A 20766-nucleotide genomic window follows, 5' to 3' on the forward strand; every position below is an offset into this window, starting at 1 on the left:
CTACATCCTTCTTGAAATGAGGCCTCCAGACCTGTATACAGTACTCAAGATGTGGCCTAACCATTGCCTTATACAAGGGAATAATCACCTCCTTATCCCTGCTAGAAAAATTCCTGTATATCATTGACAAGACACCATGAGCTACTCTTGCAGCTCGTCTGCACTGCTCAGAGAACTTCATATCTGCCTGCACAATTACCCCCAGGTCCTTTTCATTCTCCACCACTGTCAGTGTAGTACCGCAGAGTTGATACGTTGCTCTGGGGTTACTGTTTCCCATATGTAGTACTTTACATTTGTCAATGTTAAACTTCATTTGCCACCTCTCAGCCCATCTGTTCAACCTTTCCAGATCCTGTTGCAGCAGCATAGCTTCAGTAGTGTCCTTAACAACCCTGCCAACCATTGTATCATCTGCAAACTTGGACATTAAACTTGATATCCCATCATCAATATCATTCATAAACACCGAAAACAACAACGGACCCAACACTGAACCCTGAGGAACTCCACTAATAACATTAGTCCACGTTGAGCAGTGTCCATTGATTACCACTCTCTGTCTTCTGCCACTCAACCATCCCCTTATCCATAGCAGCAATTTGCCTCCAATGCCACACTGCTCCAATTTGTGCAGCAGTCTTCCATGTGCAACAGTATCAAAAGCCTTTCTAAGATCCAAATATATAATATCAAAGTTATTCCCTGCATCCAGTTCTTTTGTGACTACATCATAGTATCCAATCAAATTGGTCAGGCAAGACCTGCCCTTAACAAAACCATGCTGCGTCTGAGCTATAACTGAATTCTTGTCTAGATGATCCTGCAGTGCTTCTTTAACCAGTGCCTCCATTAATTTACCTGGAACAGAAGTTAAACTAACAGGTCTATAATTACTTGTGTCAGCCTTTGATCCTCCTTTGTGAATTGGGGTTACATTTGCACATCTCCAGTCTATGGGTACCTCCCCTGAGTCCAAAGAAGCTCTCATAATTATGGCTAGGGGTTTGCTTACTTCCTTTGCTGCCTCCTTTAATATAACTGGATAGATCCCATCCACCCCAGGTGCCTTTTTTATGTTTATCCTCAACAATCTCTCCTCCACTTTCTTCTCAGTTATTACAAAATCATCCAGCTCACTGCCAATGTTTACCTTACCTACATCATTCTCCTTCCTGAATAACTCCTCATGCGTGAATGTAGATGCAAAATACTCGTTTAGATTGTTAGTCACCTGAGCAGGATCCTCAACTGTTGAACCATCAATATCCAGTGGACCAATCTGATTCATCCCTTTCCTTCTTGAGTTTAAATATGTAAAGAACTCTTTTCTGTTTTTCTTTGCATCCTTTGCCAAGGATTTTTCGTAGTCTGCCTTTGCCTGCCTAATCTCCTTTGTGACTTGGTTACAGACCAACTTATATCTATCATAGGCTTCCATGTCACCCATTAATTTGTATGTATCCCATGCATTTTTCTTCTCTGCCACCTGTCTCATTAGTTCATCTGACAACCATTTAGGCCTAAACCTTGAACAATATTTCTTAGTTGGTATGTAAAGCCTGGTAGCCTCCAAGATTAGTTCCTTGAATGCTTCCCATTTTGAGTTTGCTTTTGGTAACATCATCAGTTGGTCCCACTGTATAGAATTTAAATACTGTCTCAGACCATCATAGTCGCCTTTACGAAAACAAAAACCCTTCCCTTTACCTCTGATGGTAGTTACCTCCTTGAGTAAATCCCACTTCAACACACTGTGATCACTGCCACCTAGTGGTTCATTTATCTGCAGATTCTTAATGCATGAAGAATCGCTACTGATAATCAGATCAAGAGTATTGCTCCCTCTTGTTGCCTCACGAACATGCTGATGTAGAAAACAATCATCCAATAAATCCACAAAAGCCTTGCTAGTGTGCGAGTGACCAACCCACAAATTCCAGTCAATATCTGGGAAATTAAAATCCCCCATTATAAGACTCTCTGATTTACTGGCCCACTCTATTTCCCTGTACAATATCTTATTATACTCATCAGAGTCATTAGGCCTATAGCACACTCCTACTCTCAATTTTGATTTCCCTATGCTTATGTCACACCAAACTGACTCGACACTGCCCTGTCCATCGATGTCGACTGGCTTCACTTCCTTAGACTTTATGTGTTTCTTAACTAATAGCATAACCCCTCCTCCCCTCCTGTCCTGTCTATCCTTTCTATACACATTGTATTCCCCAAATTCCAGTTCCGCATTACTTATATCTGTGTGACACCACGTCTCCGATATCCCAACAATATCTGCCCTTGATGTTTTGAGCAATACCTCAAATTCATCAAATTTATTTACCAAACTCCTAGCATTGGTGTACACGCAGGTATACATGCACCTGTTTCTATTCTTAGCTACCCTAACACAACCCATGTGTTTACTTGTACCGCAATGACTCCCAGCAGTCTCTGAAATATCCTGAATCTTGTTTTTCAGGCTTCTGCTCATTTCAATAGAAGCAGTGCAAGAATCACTTCCACCTCTGCCAGTGGCTACTGTTAATCTATTAGTCCTTGTATCCCCCCCAACTAGCAGTTTTCCGACCCACCTAACACTGCCTCGACAGCATCAGCAAAAATTCTTGCACCCTTTCTATTTAAGTGTATCCCATCCCTGTAGAAGCAATCTCTCCTGTTAACAAGTACAGTCCAGGCTGAAAAAAATTCTACCCCTTGAGCCTTGCACAATCCCTCCAGGGCCGAATTGATCGACAAGGCTCTCATCATATACTCCCTCCTATCGTGTCTGGGCAGAATTGCAGACACTTTCAAATTCAACCCTAATTCACGGCTTTTTTTCAATAACCCTAATTCACGGCTTTTATACAGCAACAGCAAGTTTTATGTGCAACAGTATTAAAGGTCTTCCTGAAATCCAAGTATATGATATCAAAATTATTTTTTGCATCCATTCCTTCCTCACTGCATCGTAGTAACCTATCAGATTGGTTAGACAAGACCACCTCTTAACAAATCCATACTGTGACTCCAGTATAATAGCATTCCTATCCAGATGGTTCTGCATTACTTCTTTAAAACCAGTGACTCCATTATTGTTTTTTTTTTTCTTCTTTTTGGCTGATGCTATATAAGCTTGCTTCCTTGCATCTTTTGCCACTACTACTACTGTTTAATTCTGTTTTTAGGCACATTTGTATATATGCATAAGTGCCTATTGTCTTCACATTGTCAATCTCGCTATCCATCCGTCTGCCTGCACATAGCTCAACTTCCAATGGACGGATTTTCATGAAATTTTATATTTGGTTCGTAGAGAAAGATTTGTCTATCCATCCCAAATTTCATTAAAATAGGACAAATAGAAATCTGGTATTATTATTTCTTTATTCCATACAATTTGTATGTAAAAAAAGAAATTCGTAGATTAAATGTAATTTTAATGATGTACTGTTAGCTTTAGGCATTCTGGCATGCTTTACATGTATTGTTATGTAAGGTTTGTTAAAATTGGTTCATTTGTGAAAATACACTTAAAATAAAAACAGGAGTAATAAATATGATACAGTTGTAATTAAAATGCACATTTAAGTTTAGTGAATGTAAAACTATAAAGCTTGATCAAATGCTCTATAAGGTTATAATCTTAGTAATTAATCGATAAGAAGATAACTATATTTACTTTCCACTTCAGTTAATCACAGAAAAAAAAAATTAGAATATACCTGAAATGTAATGCACTGCACCCATTACCTAATTCGGTGTTTCTCAACCTTTCCATTGCTGTGACACACTTAAAGATGTTAAAATTTTGCAGAACACTACACTACAATCACTACTATACTCATATATTCACAAACGGGAAGTTATTTCTGTTTGGTATATTTAATAATACACATTATTTGTGTAGTATAGGTGAACAGATCTAGTACTAGGAATCAAAACTTGATGCTACATTGACTAACGGAACGTGCTCGGATTGGGGCAGTATAAATAAACTAAATTTTTTGTTTGAATTAATTTTTATTATAATACTTGGATTTATTAATTTTTTTTAAAATTTGCATTTTCCACACACACAGATTGAGAAACACTGACCTAATTTATACTGGAATTATGTTATCAAATGATTAGACATTACTTAATAAGAAAACGTTCAGTTGATATCACCTTTTCAGCATGTTTCATTGCTCCCTGGGAAGCTTTTAAGATCAATCATAGCCTCCCCTGCCCATTATTGCTGTGGCCTTATGTGCCACTAGTAGATGAAATAAAATTTGCTGCCCTAAATATTGAATACCGAGAAACATTAACCAGTCAGAAAGCAATGTCAAAAATTTTTTTGTCGTTGTCCTCAACTGCTGCCCATAGGCAATGCCTATTTCGCCTACTCACTTGTGGTGGTCATGCCCCCAACCACAGAAATCTATTCATATAAATGAAAGTTTATTTCACATGTTACTCTAGAATGAAAAGTCTGATTGTGGTCAAATTTTGAACAGATGTTCTTCTCTTGGTCCTTGGGAAAATTTCAGTTCTAGTTATGATTTCACAGCCTAACATACTTTCATTAATTGGCATAAATGAAAGTATGTTTTTACATTAATCAACAAGAAAAATGTGGATTGCTGTCAAATTTTCAACTTATATTCTGTTGGCCCCTAGGATAGTTCTAAGTTTAGTTCCTATTTCATAGCATTCCCTCCTCAGTTTTCCCTACAGAAATATTACTGTAATTATATTTGTCACAGGAACACTGATCTATTTCAAAATTTTGGTGCTTGGAATATTTTATGAATCTAAGAAATTTTCATGTCAATGGGTTGACCTATTCTGCTGAAAATCATGAATTGTTGCTATTTGCTAATGCACCTGAAATGTAATGCATTGCATACATTAACTAACTTGTTTTAATGTTATTTTTGCATGCTTGTCACTTGCATATCATGATTTTTTTTACATAGTTAAATTTAAATTTTTACTGAGAAGATCAAGGTACAGGTCATAGCATATTTTTTACCAATATGCTAAGTCTTACAATTTCTTTTAAATGTCTTCATCCTATGCAGTGTACTGTTATATTATTATACATATAAGTTTACTTAACAACTTAGAAAATTAGAATAGTTGAGGTAATAGTAGTAATGTAAAATTTGCAACCAGTGACAGAGTACATCTTCAACTGATCTATATGCACTCCTTTTGTAATATTGAAGATGTCCTAGCAGTGTTAGAGTTCCTTATGTTGAAGAGCTGAAAATTTTATTTATACAAACCATATAGTAAATGGACCAAAATATACCATTTAAATATTTGCCATGTTACAAGAGCAGCACACATTGAACAGTTGTAAGCTTTAGGATATATATTCTGTCATTTTTTAAAGTTTCATATCCCTGATTTAATAAAATCAGAGTTTTAAAATTTTAAAGTTGGTAAATAATAATAATAATCCCATGTTGAGCACATGAGGTCAATGGGAAGCCTTCTGGAATAAAGACCAGCAGAACTTTTACATATGAGGAAAGATAACAACACATCAAAATTAATAATTTCAATGATTAATCATTAAGTTTACGGAAAGTTATGCCACAGTTTTTATGTAACGTTTTTTTCTTATATGAATATGTCTGTATTCTTTGTTGTGTGACCACTACTGCACATCAAGATCAAGGGGTTATTGATTAGCTTTATTGTGATAAAGCTAATCAATAACAGTGATAAAATTTCAGTAGTCTATTTAATGGCTTGGGTTCTTAGGTGAATTCGGAAGATAGGCTGTCAGAGCTGCAATATCAACATTAATATATGTTAATGTGATCTAATTATCCTGTCATTTCTAACCATAAAGTTGATTTAATTACTTGATTTAATCACAGAATAGTGTGTAATGATGGAGGAATTAAATTTCTCATGGAGCTGTGATCTGGGTAGAATAATGGGAAATTGGGCATATTTCCATGCTACCTACTTAATGATACCAGATTTTATAGCAAATATATTGCATGTTTCTTGATTAGAGGTGCATGCTACCCAGAGATTAGATTAGCAGCACACAGAATTTCAGGAAATATGTAACTATCTTTATATTTTAAAATGAACTTCATATTTGTAATTTTTACTAGATGAGACAACAGTTCTCTAGTACTGTGGTACTTATCACCCTGTATTATATTATACATATAAAACAAAAGAACATTTTCATCCCTTTATATCTATTTTAGCTTAGGGGGAAAGGAGCATTTTTAACATAGTCTTGGTTCTCCCACTCATATACTTGCCACCCTTTATTTATACTCTGGTTAATATGCCATTATTGTGTTAATTTCTGTTTTTGCTTGTGAATAGTGTGGTTATGGCTGTTATTACATTAGTTGCTAAAAACAGCCCATTATTTTTTGAGTGTAAGGGATGTATAGGAAGTATGCAAAACATGTTTGCAACATAAATTGTCAAGAATATAACAGTTTATTTGTTAAGAGTGGAAATACAGGTTTGAATATTATACAAGCAGAATGTTTGTTAATTTAATTTTTTATAGAAAATAACTCTGAAAATGTAATCTCAGGTTTGTATATGTTACTGTAAAAGCCCAAAATTCAGACTTTCACAAAGCATTTTGGTAAATCCTATGATTTACAAGTTTGCACTGATAAAAGTCCAAAATATTAATACTTTAACACCTTTTGTAACATCCTGTAACATAACATCTGTAAAATCCTATGGTGTTGAAACCAAAAATCATGCATTCCTTGAATGGACTGGGGTTCAAACCCATGACTACTAAATATGATAAATATTTGTATCAATGATTTATTGTAAACTCTACTGACTTGGTTGTCATGCCAGAGTATAAACAGAAAAATTAATACTTTACACTTTATTTCAGACTTTTACTGCTCAGATAAGGTAAATTCTGGCATTTGGATTTATTGTATCGGTATAATTACATTTGTGAGTTCTTTTCTATCATCTGACTTGAGTACTGTGTTATTAGATGCTCTGAATAAAGTGAAAATAGCATCCTCTCCCCATACCCTTGTTTAAAAATTGAAAAAGTGAAAAGCAGGAAATTGTCATTTCTTATCTTATCACACTGTCTGATTACCTTTTTTCTGCTTTTTAAAGAAAGGCACACGGGGAGAATATTCAGTATATTTGGGATATATTATTATTATCAGCCATATGGTGCAAGGAGGAGAACAGTTATCCTGTGTGTTATCAGACACTCTTTAGACATTATTATTAGCCATATGGGGGCTTAGAGGGGAACAGGTATCCTGTGTGTTATCAGACACTCAGTCTAAAACACTGCTGGATCCAATATCTTTCTATTACAGAAGATTTAGGAGAAGTCCGGTTGGCCTGCCTCCCTAAAATCCACTCATGCACACCTTCTCGATGGTAAGCCCTGTTACGTCACTTAGGTGGCAACGAACGTGTAGAGTGGTTCTCTTCATCTGAGCCTGGTCAGCGTGAAGAGGAAAAGACCAAACCTTCCAGCATATGACAGCATGACAAAACAAATGGCCCCCAGTCCACAGTGGCTTTCACTCCTCTTACGGCAGCTAGAGGATCAGAGTGGAAGTAGAGGGTGCTAAGAATCTCTGGGTACGACCAGGCTGCCATGCACGGAAACTGAACTTGGCCTGTTACAAAGTAAGATCACTCATCTGTGAAGACAGGATATTAGAGCTGGAAAAGGTTACAAAGTAAGATCACTCATCGGTGAAGACAGGATATTAGAGCTGGAAAAGGAATTAGAAAATGTGAATTGGAATATCATCGGTTTGGCTGAAACAAGAAGAAGAAATTAATTAATCTTCTGTACACCAGTGGAAACAGTGAAAGGAGTGAAGGTGGAGTTAGGTTTCTGGTCCATAAAGATTTAAAAAACAACATTTTGGAATTCAAAAGTATATCACCAAGGGTGTCAAGACTAATACTCAAGATTTCTAAGAGGTACAAGCTAAAGGTTATAATGATTTATGTACCAATGTCGAGCCATGATGATGAAGAGGTTGAAGAAATGTACACCGAAATTGAGTCTTCCAGATGAGCAGAAAACCCACTACACTATTATTATGGGGGACTTCAGTGTTAAGGTTGGAAAAAGAAAAAACAGCACAGAAAAGGGAACTATAGGAAATTTTGAAATTGGTGAAAGAAATGAAAGAGGCGAAAGACTTGTGGAATTTGCAGAATCTCAAGCATTGTCAGTAATGTCAGTAAATTTCTGTTCACCCTTTTCTTGAAAAGGGTGAACAGAAAGTGGACATGGAAGAGTCCAAATGGATTAACGACTAATGAAATCGACTTCATCCTCACTAACAGAAGATATATTGTGAATGATGTTAGTGTCCTAAATAAGGTAAATGTTGGAAGTGATCACAGAATGGTAAGATGTACACTTGATATAGATGTAGGAAAGGAAAGGAAAAAACTGACTTGAGTAAATAATAATACAAAGGTCTTTCAGATAACAGAAGAGGAGAAAAAGCAGTATGTACTGGAATTTAAGAACAAGTTTGAGCTTCTGCAGACAGCTCAGGACCAAGATATCGACGAGGAATATTACAACTTTCTGAAAGTGATAAAGCCCAAGAAACCTATAGGGAAAAAGAAATCCAAAGAAGAAAAAAAGTAGTCAAGAAACACTTGCTATGATGAACTGAAGGCGAAAAATGAAGAGCAAGATAAACACTGACAAGGAGAAAATTGAGTATACTGAGTTATGCAAAGCCATTAGAAAGAGACTCAGAGAGGACATAAGAAGATTTAACACAAGAAAAGTAGAACAAGCATTAAGGGAAAACGAAGGATTTAAATCAGCAGCCATGAGCAGTAATACAGAAAGACAAATGATACTGAAACTGAAGAATAGCAATGATGTACTTATAAACAGCAGAGAAGGCATAATTCAAATAGCAGAAGATCACTATAGAGAATTATACAAGGAGCGAGGGAATGATGCCAGCAGTGGGGAAGATGGATTGCAAAGTAGCAACACATACGACATACCCGATATTCTTCCTGATGAGGTAGAACATGCATTGAAGAAAATGAAGAATCAGAAAGCCCTGGGGGAAGATGAAGTTACTGTAGAGTTGTTAAAATTGGGAGGAAGAGACATAACACAAAAACTGACAAGGCTCTTCACAAAGTGCATTAGAAAAGGTGTGATGCCTAAGCAGTGGAATAACGCAATCATAGTTTTGCTGCATAAGAAAGGAGATAAATCAGAAATTGGAAATTATAGACCAATTAGCTTGTTATCCCAAATCTACAAGTTGTTCACAAGTCATTACTAACAGATTAGAAAGAATACTTGATGAGAATCAACCGAAAGAGCAAGCTGGCTTTAGGACACGATTCTCAACTATGGATCACCTTCACGTAATATCACAGCTAATGGAGAAAGCAAATGAATATAAAACACCATTATGCCTGGCATTTGTGGATTATGAAAAGGCATTTGACTCCATACAGCATAAGGCCATGTTTAGGACACTGGAGGGTGCCTCTGTAGCCAGGTGGGAAGGAGCAGCAGTGCGTAGCACACGCTTCTTGATTAGACCAGGGTTCAAGCCCAATCACCACCAAATACGGAGGATGTGGAAAGGTCAGGGAATGACCACCGCATATTCCCGGAGCAATATGGCCTTAGTTGCTAATGCTCCTAAAAACCAAAACAACAACAACACTGGAAAGACAAGGCATAGATACCCCACATATTATGATTTTGAAGAAAATATATGAGAATGCTACCTCCTTTATTAGACTAGACAAAGACAGTAGGAAATTTAAAATCGAGAAAGGAGTCCGACAAGGAGACACAATGGCCTTGAATGGGTTGAGCACGCTGAATTCTGATGGGATTCTTCCACTTGTTCAGATTACGAACCTAAGGGGGCATAAATTCAAATTAAGGAAAGACAGATGTAGAATAGATGTGCGGAAATTTGCCTTTAGCCAGCAGGTGGTTAATTGCTGGAACAAACTTCCATCTGTAGTTGTGGAAGTTGATAGGTTGAATAAATTTAAGGAGTAACTGGACAGGCATTTGGAGGGAATGGTGTGATTTTTTTTTTTTTTTTTGGCTGATGCTGCATAAGCTCAAACACTTGCTTTCTTGCATCACATGCCACTACTACTACTACAATATCTCCGAAGCTGTTTACTGCTGCCCTTGAGGAAGCTTTCAGAAGATTAGACTGGTCGCAGAAAGGAGTCAGTGTGAACGGAGAGTACCTAAACCATTTACGATTTGCAGATGACATTGTGGTCATAAGCCACAATCCCAAAAAAATAGAGGAAAATCTTAATCAGTTATGCACAGTTATAGACAGATGGACTAAGAAAATAACAGAATGGTACCCAAGAGGAGCTAGAAGAAAACCTGGAAGACAAAGGCGGAGATGGATAGATGAAATTCATGAGTTTGTGAGTAGTAAATGGACGCCAGTGCTCAAAACAGAAGGAACTGGAAAGTTGCTGGAGAGACCTTCATCCTGCAGTGAATTGAAAATGGCTGATGATGATGGTGGTGCAAGGAAGCCTGAGGCTGCACCAGCTCAGGCTTCCCTGGAAATTTTTTTTTGGCTGCACAAGCCAAAAAAAATTTCCAAGTTACCCTGAGAGAAAGAGATAGAGAAGTAGAAAGGAATCACCAAGAAAGAGAAGAATGATGATATCCAGTTTAGGACCCTGGGTGTGCCAAGCCCATACTCACCAGATGTGAGCCCTGTTCTTTTTCCCTCTCTGCCAGTAAAGCATGCGTGGTGACTAATTACAGCAAGTCACTGGTGGTTTCAGTACTTTTTATTGCTCTGTAATTTTACCATGCTGTCTTTTTCTGTTTAAGTAATCTGGAAACTTCATTATATAGTGAATGTGTTACCAATACAAACTTGTGGGGATAGCAGATGTATCCCCCCCACACCCTTGTTTAAAAATTGGAAAAGAGTTGCATTACATTTCAAACATTACAAAAAGTAAAGCAGTGATAATTTCTGCTTCACTCACTTTTCCTGCTTTAAACAAGGGTATGGAGGGATGTATTTGATATCCCTGCAAGGTTGTTTGGGTAACATATTCACTGTATTTTGAATATAGTAAATTCAATCCGTGTTCTTCTTTAAAAATTGGAAAAGTGAATGAATCAGGAAATTACCATTGCTTCTCTTTTGCACTGTCCAGTTATCCTTTTTTTTTTTTCAATTTTTAAAAAAGGCCATTGGGGGAGGTTTATATCTGCTGTCCTTGAAATGGTGTCTGAGTAGTATATTCATTGTATTCTGAATATAGTGTATATTCCTCCCTATGTCTTTGTTTAAAATGGGAAAAGAGATAATCCCACACAATGGATGAAGGGGAAGCAGTGATAATTTCTTGCTTCATTTACTTTTTCCATTTTTAAAGAACGGCATGGGGGGCATGTTTCTCTTGTCCCTGCAAAGTTGCACGTATGACGTATTCACTATATTCGGAGCACCTAATATACAGAACTTCAGTCATAATGGAAAATAATTTGCAAATGTGATTATCAGATAGGCTTTTAAACAGTGTGAACTGTTAAATACTAAGGTTTACCATATCAGAACAGTAAAAGATCAGAATGAAGAGAAATGTTCCATACTCTTACCAGATAACTTTGAAAAATCCTTGGATTTGCTGAATTTTAGTCTTTTACCATAATGCTATGTTGTGAATATTTGGATTTGATAAAGATCTTTTAATGCTGTGTAATTTCAATACAGTATCACCTTGGGTATCCGAAACAGTTGGGATGAAGAGTATTTCGGGTAGTTGAGTTGTTTGGATAACTAATTTTTACATGCACTATGCAGTGGGCCCCCAGATGGTAATTCGTTCCACAAAACCCACTCTATGTTGAAAATATTGTAAGTTGAAACCAATAATACATTGATTTCCTGTAATACGTTCCCCAACAACACATAAAACACTTCATTTTTACATTAAAAAAAAAATTTTTTTTTTTGAAGATTAATAAATAGTCATAAAACATCTTAAAATAATAATAATAAAAAAAACAGACTTGAAGTGTAGAGCTGATGAAATCAATGGTGGTGTAGTGGTGGTGGTGGGACTATATCAAGCATCACGTGTCTTTTGTTGTTACTGGCAAAGAAACTGTCCAAATGGACTGATTTTGATGACTTTTTTTTGTAGCTTCCTGAAGTCCAGTGTCACTCTTCTTAATTTTCTCCAACTCCTGTAGCTCCTCTGTTGTTAGCTCACATCCATGAGCGTCGGTAAGGTCCTCCGCATCCTCTTCGCCAACCTCCAGACCCATTGATTTATCAAGAGTGACAACATCATTTCAAAGCACCATCATCCTCAAATCTGTAGATGTTATGAATAATTAAAGGCCCAGATCTTTTTCCAGGCTGAATCTAAGCACCTTGTGGAAACATCATTCCAAGAACTGACAGTTAGCCACACAGTCCAGCATGTTGAACTTTGACCTTCAAAAATCTTTGAGGGTGAGAGCATTTTCACCAGAGACCATTGCAAAGCAACTTGCGAACATTTTCGTGGTGTAGATTTTCTTGAAGTTTGCAATCACTTTCTGGTTTGGTTGAAGAAGAGGAGTGGTGTTGGATGGCAAAAATTTGACTTGAACAAAGTCAAATGTACCTGAAGAGATTGAACAAGGTTGGGATCATGTCCTGGTGCATTATCCAGCAGGAGCAGTGCCTTCACAGGAATCTTATTTTTCTCAAGATAACTTCACTGAAGGACAGAAAACTTCAAGCTCCCATTTAATGAAGACATATCCAGTAACCCAAGCATTAGCATTAGCATTAGTAGAGGCATTTGATGCAAGAAAGCAAGCTTATGCAACATCAGCCAAAAAAAAAAACCCACTTCCACTTCACCCCTCTGTTCGTTCCAAATACTTGTCCAGCTAAGCCTTAAACTTATTTAGGCTATCAACCTCCACCACAAGGGATGGAAGTCTGTTCCACCAACCAACCACCCGCTGGCTAAAGGCAAATTTCCTCACGTCTATCCTACATGTCTTTCCTCAATTTGAATTTATGCCCTCTCAGGTGATTTTTCTGAGCTAGAGGAAGAATCCCATCAGCATTGGGCATGCTTAAACCATTCAAGGCTTTATACACCTCTATCAGATCACCTCACTGGTGCCTAGTCTCCAGACACTGTAATTTGCAAAACTTAAGCCTTTCTTCGTAAGAGCACCCCTTTGTTCCATTCACTAATCTTGTTGCCCTTCTCTGTACTCGTTCCAGCAGCTCTACATCCTTCTTGAAATGAGGCCTCCAGACCTGTATACAGTACTCTAGGTGTGGCCTGACCATTGCCTTATACAATGGATAGCCTTCTTGTTACTGTGCCAAAACACTCCCAGCATGCATTTGTCGACCTTTTGTTGTTTAAATACTATGGAGGTATTAGAGTGATACACAAGCAAAGGCTTCAGCTTAAAATCTCAAGAGGCATTGGCACCCAACAGAAGAGTGAGCCTGTCTTTCATAGGCTTATGCCTAGGTAAACTTGCACATCCTTAGTAATGTACGTGTTCCTGAACATTCGCATCCAGAAGAGGCCGATTTCATAAATGTTAAAAACCTGCTGGCGAAGATAACCCTCCTGATCAAGTAACTCTTGGAAATCAGTTTTAAAGGTCTCAGCTGCTTTATTGTCAGCACTGGATGCCTCCCCATGCCTTTAAACATGTTTGATATGGGAGCCAGACATGTTCAAAGCCGCTAAGTGGATTTTCTTATATATTGATTTGAAATTATTGTTTTTCTAAAACTTTTGATTTAAATTTAGTAGTATAGCATTATTTTGAGATTTTCTGATTAATCTGGTGTATTTATTCTTTACTTGGCCTTGTAATTGCATAAAAGTATCGGTAAAGGTATCATATCCACGTGTTACAAGTTGCAGCTCTGCTGAATGAGAAGTTTTTTAGCCCTATTTAGCCGCTTTATTGACCAATTGATACATCAAATTATTTTCTATAAGTAGCTTATAGACCTAGTCAGAATTGTTAGTTTATTCTGAATTGAGACAGCGAGATTTGGAAGTTAATTAATACTTAAGTGTCCGTAGATTTACCATTCGTAACTTGCGCCATTGTTATACGATACGTTATATCCCGAACTAGATGGCTAGTATAGTATAGTATATTATACTATACTAGAACTAGTATAGTATAATATATATAGTATAGTATAGTATATAATATAATATTGTCAATTAATCAGCAAAATCTATTAATTTTGTTAAACTTAGTTGTCAATTAAATTGTACTTTTAACTAAATACATATAACGACTTAGATTACAAATGTAACATAATTAATTAATACATAACTTGATATGGAAGTTATATAAATGGAACTTGTAGATAATATTTGATACTGAAAAATATATATAGTGTTATAACTGGGTTGGAATACAAGTTTAGGGTTATAACTGAAATTGAAATTTTATTGAAATTAAATCGAAATCATGACTCAGACCAGAGCAGCAAAGCAAAAGGCTCAAGCTAATGGGAATGCTGTGGCTCAGAGGAGAACTGAGGGGGGCAGTTGCCTTCTGAATCACATCCTTTTAAAATACACTGCTTGCATGATGTTTGCTGAGCAATTGGGTACGGGACATGATATTGCCATGGGGGATGTCTTTGTGTGTGCGTGATGCAAGGAGTGTAACGAAATCAGGTGACAACTCAGCGTTGTTATCGGCCTATATGAGAGTTTGAAGGACAGGGTGGATGCCCTCGAAGGATCTAAAGTGAGGGGGCCCATCAAGCTCTCAGCTGCCCACATCAACGCCACAGCTTGCACTTGGTCATCACGCAAAACAGCGGCAACCCCCAAGTCAAAATGTGCTGGTCCCACAGGAACTAGTAGTTGTTGGTGACTCTATTGTCAGGGAAACGGGGAATATGCTTTGTAAAAAGGATAGGTGGAACAGGACCAGGGTATGTCTGCCAGGGGCAAATGTTGATGACGTTGTAGAGCGGATATAATCTTTTAAGGGCACAAGAGGTGATATAGTTGTACACGTTGGCAATAATGATATTAAGAGTAGGAGACCGGCAGATTTACTTAAGAATTACAGGTCACTGTTGTTGAACAAAAGCCGTGAATTAGGGTTGAATTTGAAAGTGTCTGAAATTCTGCCCAGACACGATAGGAGGGAGTATATGATGAGAGCCTTGTTGATCAATTCGGCCCTGGAAAGATTGTGCAAGGCTCAAGGGGTACAATTTTTTTCAGCCTGGTCTGTAATTTTTAACAGAAGCAGTCCCTTCTGTTAACAGTAGAAGGGACTGCTTCTGTTATAATTTTGTAACCAGGGATGGGATACACTTAAATAGAAAGGGTGCAAGAATATTTGTTGATGCTATCGAGCCAGTGTTAGGTGGGTCGGAAAACTGCTAGTTTGGGGGGATACAAGGACTAATAGATTAACAGTAGCCACTGGCAGAGGTGAAAGTGATTCTTGCACTGCTTCTATTGGAATGAGCAGAAGCCTGGAAAACAAGATGCAGGATATTTCAGAGAATGCTGGGAGTCATTGCGGTACAAGTAAACACATGGGTTGTGTTAGGGTAGCTAAGAAAAAGAACAGGTGCATGTATACTTGCATGTACACCAATGCTGGGAGTTTGGTGAATAAATTTGATAAATTTGAGGTATTGCTCAAAGCATCAAAGGCGGATATTGTTGGGATATCAGAGACGTGGTGTCACACAGATATAAGGAATGCAGAACTAGAATTTGGGGAGTACAACGTCTACAGAAAGGATAGACAGGATAGGAAGGGAGGAGGGGTTATGCTGTTAGTTAAGAAACACATAAAATCCAAGGAAGTGAAGCCAGTCGACATCGCTGGACAGTGCAGTGTTGAGTCAGTTTGGTGTGATATAAGCATCGGGAGGGCAAAATTGAGAGTAGGAGTGTGCTATAGGCCTAATGACTCTGATGAGTATAATAAGAAACTGTACAGGGATATAGAGTGGGCCAGTAAATCAGAGATTCTTATAATGGGGGATTTTAATTTCCCAGATATTGACTGGAATTTGTGGGTTGGTCACTTACACACTAGCAAGGCTTTTGTGGATTTATTGGATGATTGTTTTCTACATCAGCATGTTCGGGAGGCAACTAGAGGGAGTAATACTCTTGATTTGATTATTAGTAGTGATTCTTTATGCATTAAGAATCTGCAGATAGAGGAACTACTAGGTGGCAGTGATCACAGTGTGCTGAAGTGGGATTTACTCAGAGGTCACTACCATCAGGGATAAAGGAAAGGGTTATTGCTTTCGTAAAGGTGACTACGATGGTCTGAGACAGTATTTAAATTCTATACAGCGGGACCAACTGATGATGTTACCAACAGCAAATTCAAAATGGGAAGCATTCAAAGAACTTATCTTGGTAGCTACTAGGCTTTACATACCAACTAAGAAATATTGTTCAAGGTTTAGACCTAAATGGATGTCAGATGAACTAATGAGACATATGGCAGAGAAGAAAAATGCATGGGATACATATAAATTAACATGTGACACAGAAGACTATGATAGATATAAGTTGATCTGTAACCAAGTTACAAAAGAGGTTAGGCAGGCGAAGGCAGATTACGAGAAATCTTTGGCAAAGGATGCAAAGAAAAACAACAAAGAGTTCTTTCCTTATGTAAACTCTAGAAGGAAGGGGATGAATCAGATTGGTCCACTTGATATCGATGGTTCAACTGTTGATGATCCTGCTCAGGTAGCTAACAAACTAAATGAATATTTTGTATCGACATTCACATATGAGGAGTTATTAAGCTAGATAATCTTGTAATAACTGTGAGTAAAGTGGAGGAGAAATTGTTGAAGATAAACACAAGAAAGGCACCTGGGGTGGATGGGATCTATCCAGTTATATTAAAGGAGGCAGCAAAGGAAGTAAGCAAACCCTTAGCCATAATTATGAGAGCTTCCTTGAACTCAGGGGAGGTACCCATAGACTGGAGATGTGCAAATGTGACCCCAATTCACAAAGGAGGATCAAAGGCTGACACAAGTAATTATAGACCTGTGAGTTTAACTTCTGTTCCAGGAAAATTAATGGAGGCACTGGTTAAAGAAGCACTGCAGGATCATCTAGACAAAACTTCAGTTATAGCTTGGACACAGCATAGTTTTGTTAAGGGGAAGTCTTGCCTGACCAATTTGATTGGATACTATGATGCAGTCACAAAAGAACTGGATGCAAGGAATCTTAGAAAGGCTTTTGATACTGTTGCACATGGAAGACTGCTGCACAAATTGGAGTAGTGTGGCATTGGACGCAAATTGCTGCTATGGAGAAAGGGGTGGTTGAGGGGGAGAAGGCAGAGAGTGGTAATCAATGGACACTGCTCATCTTGGACTAATGTTATTAGTGGAGTTCCTCAGGGTTCAGTGTTGGGTCATTATTGTTTTCTGTATTAATAAATAATATTGATGATGGTATATCAAGCTTAATGTCCAAGTTTGCAGATGACAGGGTTGTTAAGGACACTACTGACGCTATGCTGCTGCAACAGGATCTGGAAAGGTTGAGCAGATGGGATGAGAGGTGGCAAATGAAGTTTAACCTTGACAAATGTAAAGTACTACATATGGGAAACAGCAACCTGGGGGTAATTGTGCAGGCAGATATGAAGTTCTCTGAGCAGTGCAGACGAGCTGCAAGAGTAGCTCATGGTGTCTTATCAATGATATACAGGAATTTTTCTAGCATGGATAAGGAGGTGATTATTCCCTTGTATAAGGCAATGGTCAGGCCACACCTTGAGTACTGTATACAGGTCTGGAGGATACAAGCCTCATTTCAAGAAGGACATAGAGCTGCTGGAATGAGTACAGAGAAGGGCAACAAGATTAGTGAATGGAACAAAGGGTTCCTCTTACGAAGAAAGGCTAAAGTTTTGCAAATTACAGTGGAGACTGGACACCGGCGAGGTGATCTGATAGAGGTGTATAAAGCCTTGAATGGTTTGAGCCTGCTTAATGCTGATGGGATTCTGCCTCTTGCTCAGAATAATCACCTGAGAGGACATAAATTCAAATTGAGGAAAGACAGATGTGCGGAAATTTGCCTTTAGCCAGCGGGTAGTTGGTTGGTGGAACAGACTTTCATCCCTTGTTGTGGAAGTTGATAGCCTAAATAAATTTAAGGCTCAGCTGGACAGGTATTTCGAACGAACGGAAGGGTGAAGTGGATGTTTTTTTTTTTTTTTTTTGCTGATGCTGCAGAAGCTTGCTTTCTTGCATCATATGCCTCTACTAATATTCACCTCTTTTTTAAAGTGCTCGAACCAGTCCCTGCTGGCTTTAAAGTCTTCAAAGAGCACAGCTCTGCCACTGGTTGGTGGAGCTTGAAGTTTGAAATCGTCATAGATCTGAAACAATTGTACGAGTGATGTTCTGCATGCCACACGTTGAACAATAACAAAGATGCTAATTGGTTTGAGAACAATCATATGAGTGATGTTCCGTGCGGCACACGTCTGAAACTTTCCACCCATGTATTGTTCCAGCTATGTCAGAAAGCAATTGGTACTTGCAAATATGATCGGTACTTAAAATAAAAGATCGTATGGATGGTACATCGGATGTTGGCGTAATCGTAAGTCGAGGTCCTACTGTATCTACATATGAAAGGGAAGCAGAAAAAAATTTAACAAGAGAAGATTGCATTAATTTGCATTTATTATATACACATATACTGTATATGCTTATAGAACTTAAATTTTCATACCATTTCACAAACACTTAACTTAGTTTACAGTCAGTTGGTTTTGCGATTCAGCCTGTATAATAGTAGTGTTCTGATTGGTATTAAATGCTTCACAGGCTATTTTTGTAATATATATGTTAAAATGTCTAAAGAATTTATTATAGAGTTCATCATACTGTATAGAGAAAATTCCTATGAAAAGTTAAATTGAAGGACTATAAAAATAAAAATTTAAAGAACAAGACATATATATAAAAAAAAAAGAAGAGACACATACAATAAAATTTGTATGTGTGGGAGGAAAAAAAGTCAAGCAGGTGGGTAGATTATATATGCAACTTTTATATAATATCAGCACACTAATGTGATGCACACTTTACTGGAAAAAAATAAAATTTCTAATTGACTATTACATTAAGTTTTATATGCAGTAATTTATGTATGTAATTTTTTTTGTTTTATAAAAACTCTGAACAAGAAAGGTATTAGAACCTATAGTAATTAGCACTGTGTATAGGCTGAAGGCTGAGAAGAAAGATGTTACTTGTTGGCACTAGACTTGAATTTCTGTAGATTGTAATTTTCAGGAAATATATGCAAAGGGAGGTTGTTTTGGAGAACAGGAGTAGAAGGGATAAATGAGGAAGAGGAAAAGTTCATGCTATGAGTTTGGAGTTGGACAATGAATAGATGCTGACTGGTTGAGGCATATTTTGGACCAGTTTGGAAGAGAGTTGGGGAATTAAAGATGCGATTTCAGGAGAACAGTGCCCCTGGAAGTATCTATAGAAAAGGCATGCAGCACAAACTGAATATCCATGAGACAGAGTGAAGATAGATTTTGCAAGAGATAGGTCATTAATTAACCTGACTGCCCTCTTGAATAGAGTCTAGAAGCTTAAGAGAGGTTTTGGATGTGCCACCCCCAGATGTGGAAACAGTATTCCATGATAGTGCACATTTCATTTTTGCACAGAATGAGTGGTTGTTTAGAGAAATTTATCTTGAGTAATGCTTGGCATTTTATCAGTTTTTCATAGCAGTGCTGAGTGTGAGAGGATATTCAGGCAGGGGAAAAAACAAAAATTGAGTTCAGTCTTCTCTTTCTGATAAGACTATAGAAATTCTGTTACCAGCCAAGTCTATACAACAGGGCCATTGTCATAAACAAGACTTTGAATCCTCAGCATTTACAAAGAAGACATCTGCAACGGTATCTTTCGTGAAGTAGTCATCATCAGTTGATGCTTAACCTTTCGGTGGTGGTGGTGCCAGGACCTGACAGGTGCCTCTCAAAAATAATGTTCCCATGTTACCCTCTGATTAATTATAAAAAATCTGAAATTTTTTCTAGCTTTCTATGTATAATCAAACTTTTACTGCAACAGTTGCTGAATTTTTTTGTTGATTTTTGCATAGCAAATAAATTCTGATACCTATCATGGCACCATTTTTGCAACTATTAACCTCCTGCTTTCCAAAAGTCAGAATTTGCCAGCTATATATTTACAAAAAAAAGGTTTCACACATTTTGAAACCGTTCTTGATATTATGAGTGACATACCTGCGAATGATGAGCACTATCACTTTCACTAAGAAACAGTTAACAAGCTGGTTGGAATGATATAGTCAGCTTACATCATGGTCATCAGGTTGCCAGATTAAGGTATCATTGGAATAGCTTCCCCCCATCCTCAATACAAACCTAGATGTGGTTGACCACTTTGTAAATATCCTGGTTTTCTCTTCTAAGATGAATAGTCATAATATTTTGAAGTTTTAATATCTTAGCACCACTCCAGATAGATATCTGTAGTGTAATGAGAGTGAATGTAATGATGTTTAGTAAAGAATTAAAGTAGTTTAAAAGCACTTGAAGTAGTTATTGAATTCTGATTTAGTTCATTCATTTTTCAGAGACTTGCTGATGCTGCTGAAATTGCTGTTAAAAAATATACATATGATAGTGCAATTACT

General features: G+C 37.4%; 1 protein-coding gene across 3 annotated transcripts in view; it reads left to right on the forward strand.

The window, feature by feature from the left end:
* The window catches only part of LOC150078191 (voltage-dependent calcium channel subunit alpha-2/delta-2-like), a 663667-nt gene that overhangs the window by 27035 nt on the left and 615866 nt on the right, over positions 1 to 20766 (forward strand). For all 3 annotated transcript variants that reach the window (XM_090384688.1, XM_090384689.1, XM_090384690.1), the window contains exon 2: positions 20707 to 20766. In XM_090384688.1, the coding sequence (XP_090240814.1) occupies positions 20707 to 20766 (60 nt within the window). The remainder of the gene's footprint in view (positions 1 to 20706) is intronic.

This window comes from Mastigoproctus giganteus, chromosome 11 (genome assembly GCF_048544385.1).
Source record: "Mastigoproctus giganteus isolate SK-2022 chromosome 11, ASM4854438v1, whole genome shotgun sequence".
NCBI classification, from domain to species: domain Eukaryota; kingdom Metazoa; phylum Arthropoda; class Arachnida; order Uropygi; family Thelyphonidae; genus Mastigoproctus; species Mastigoproctus giganteus.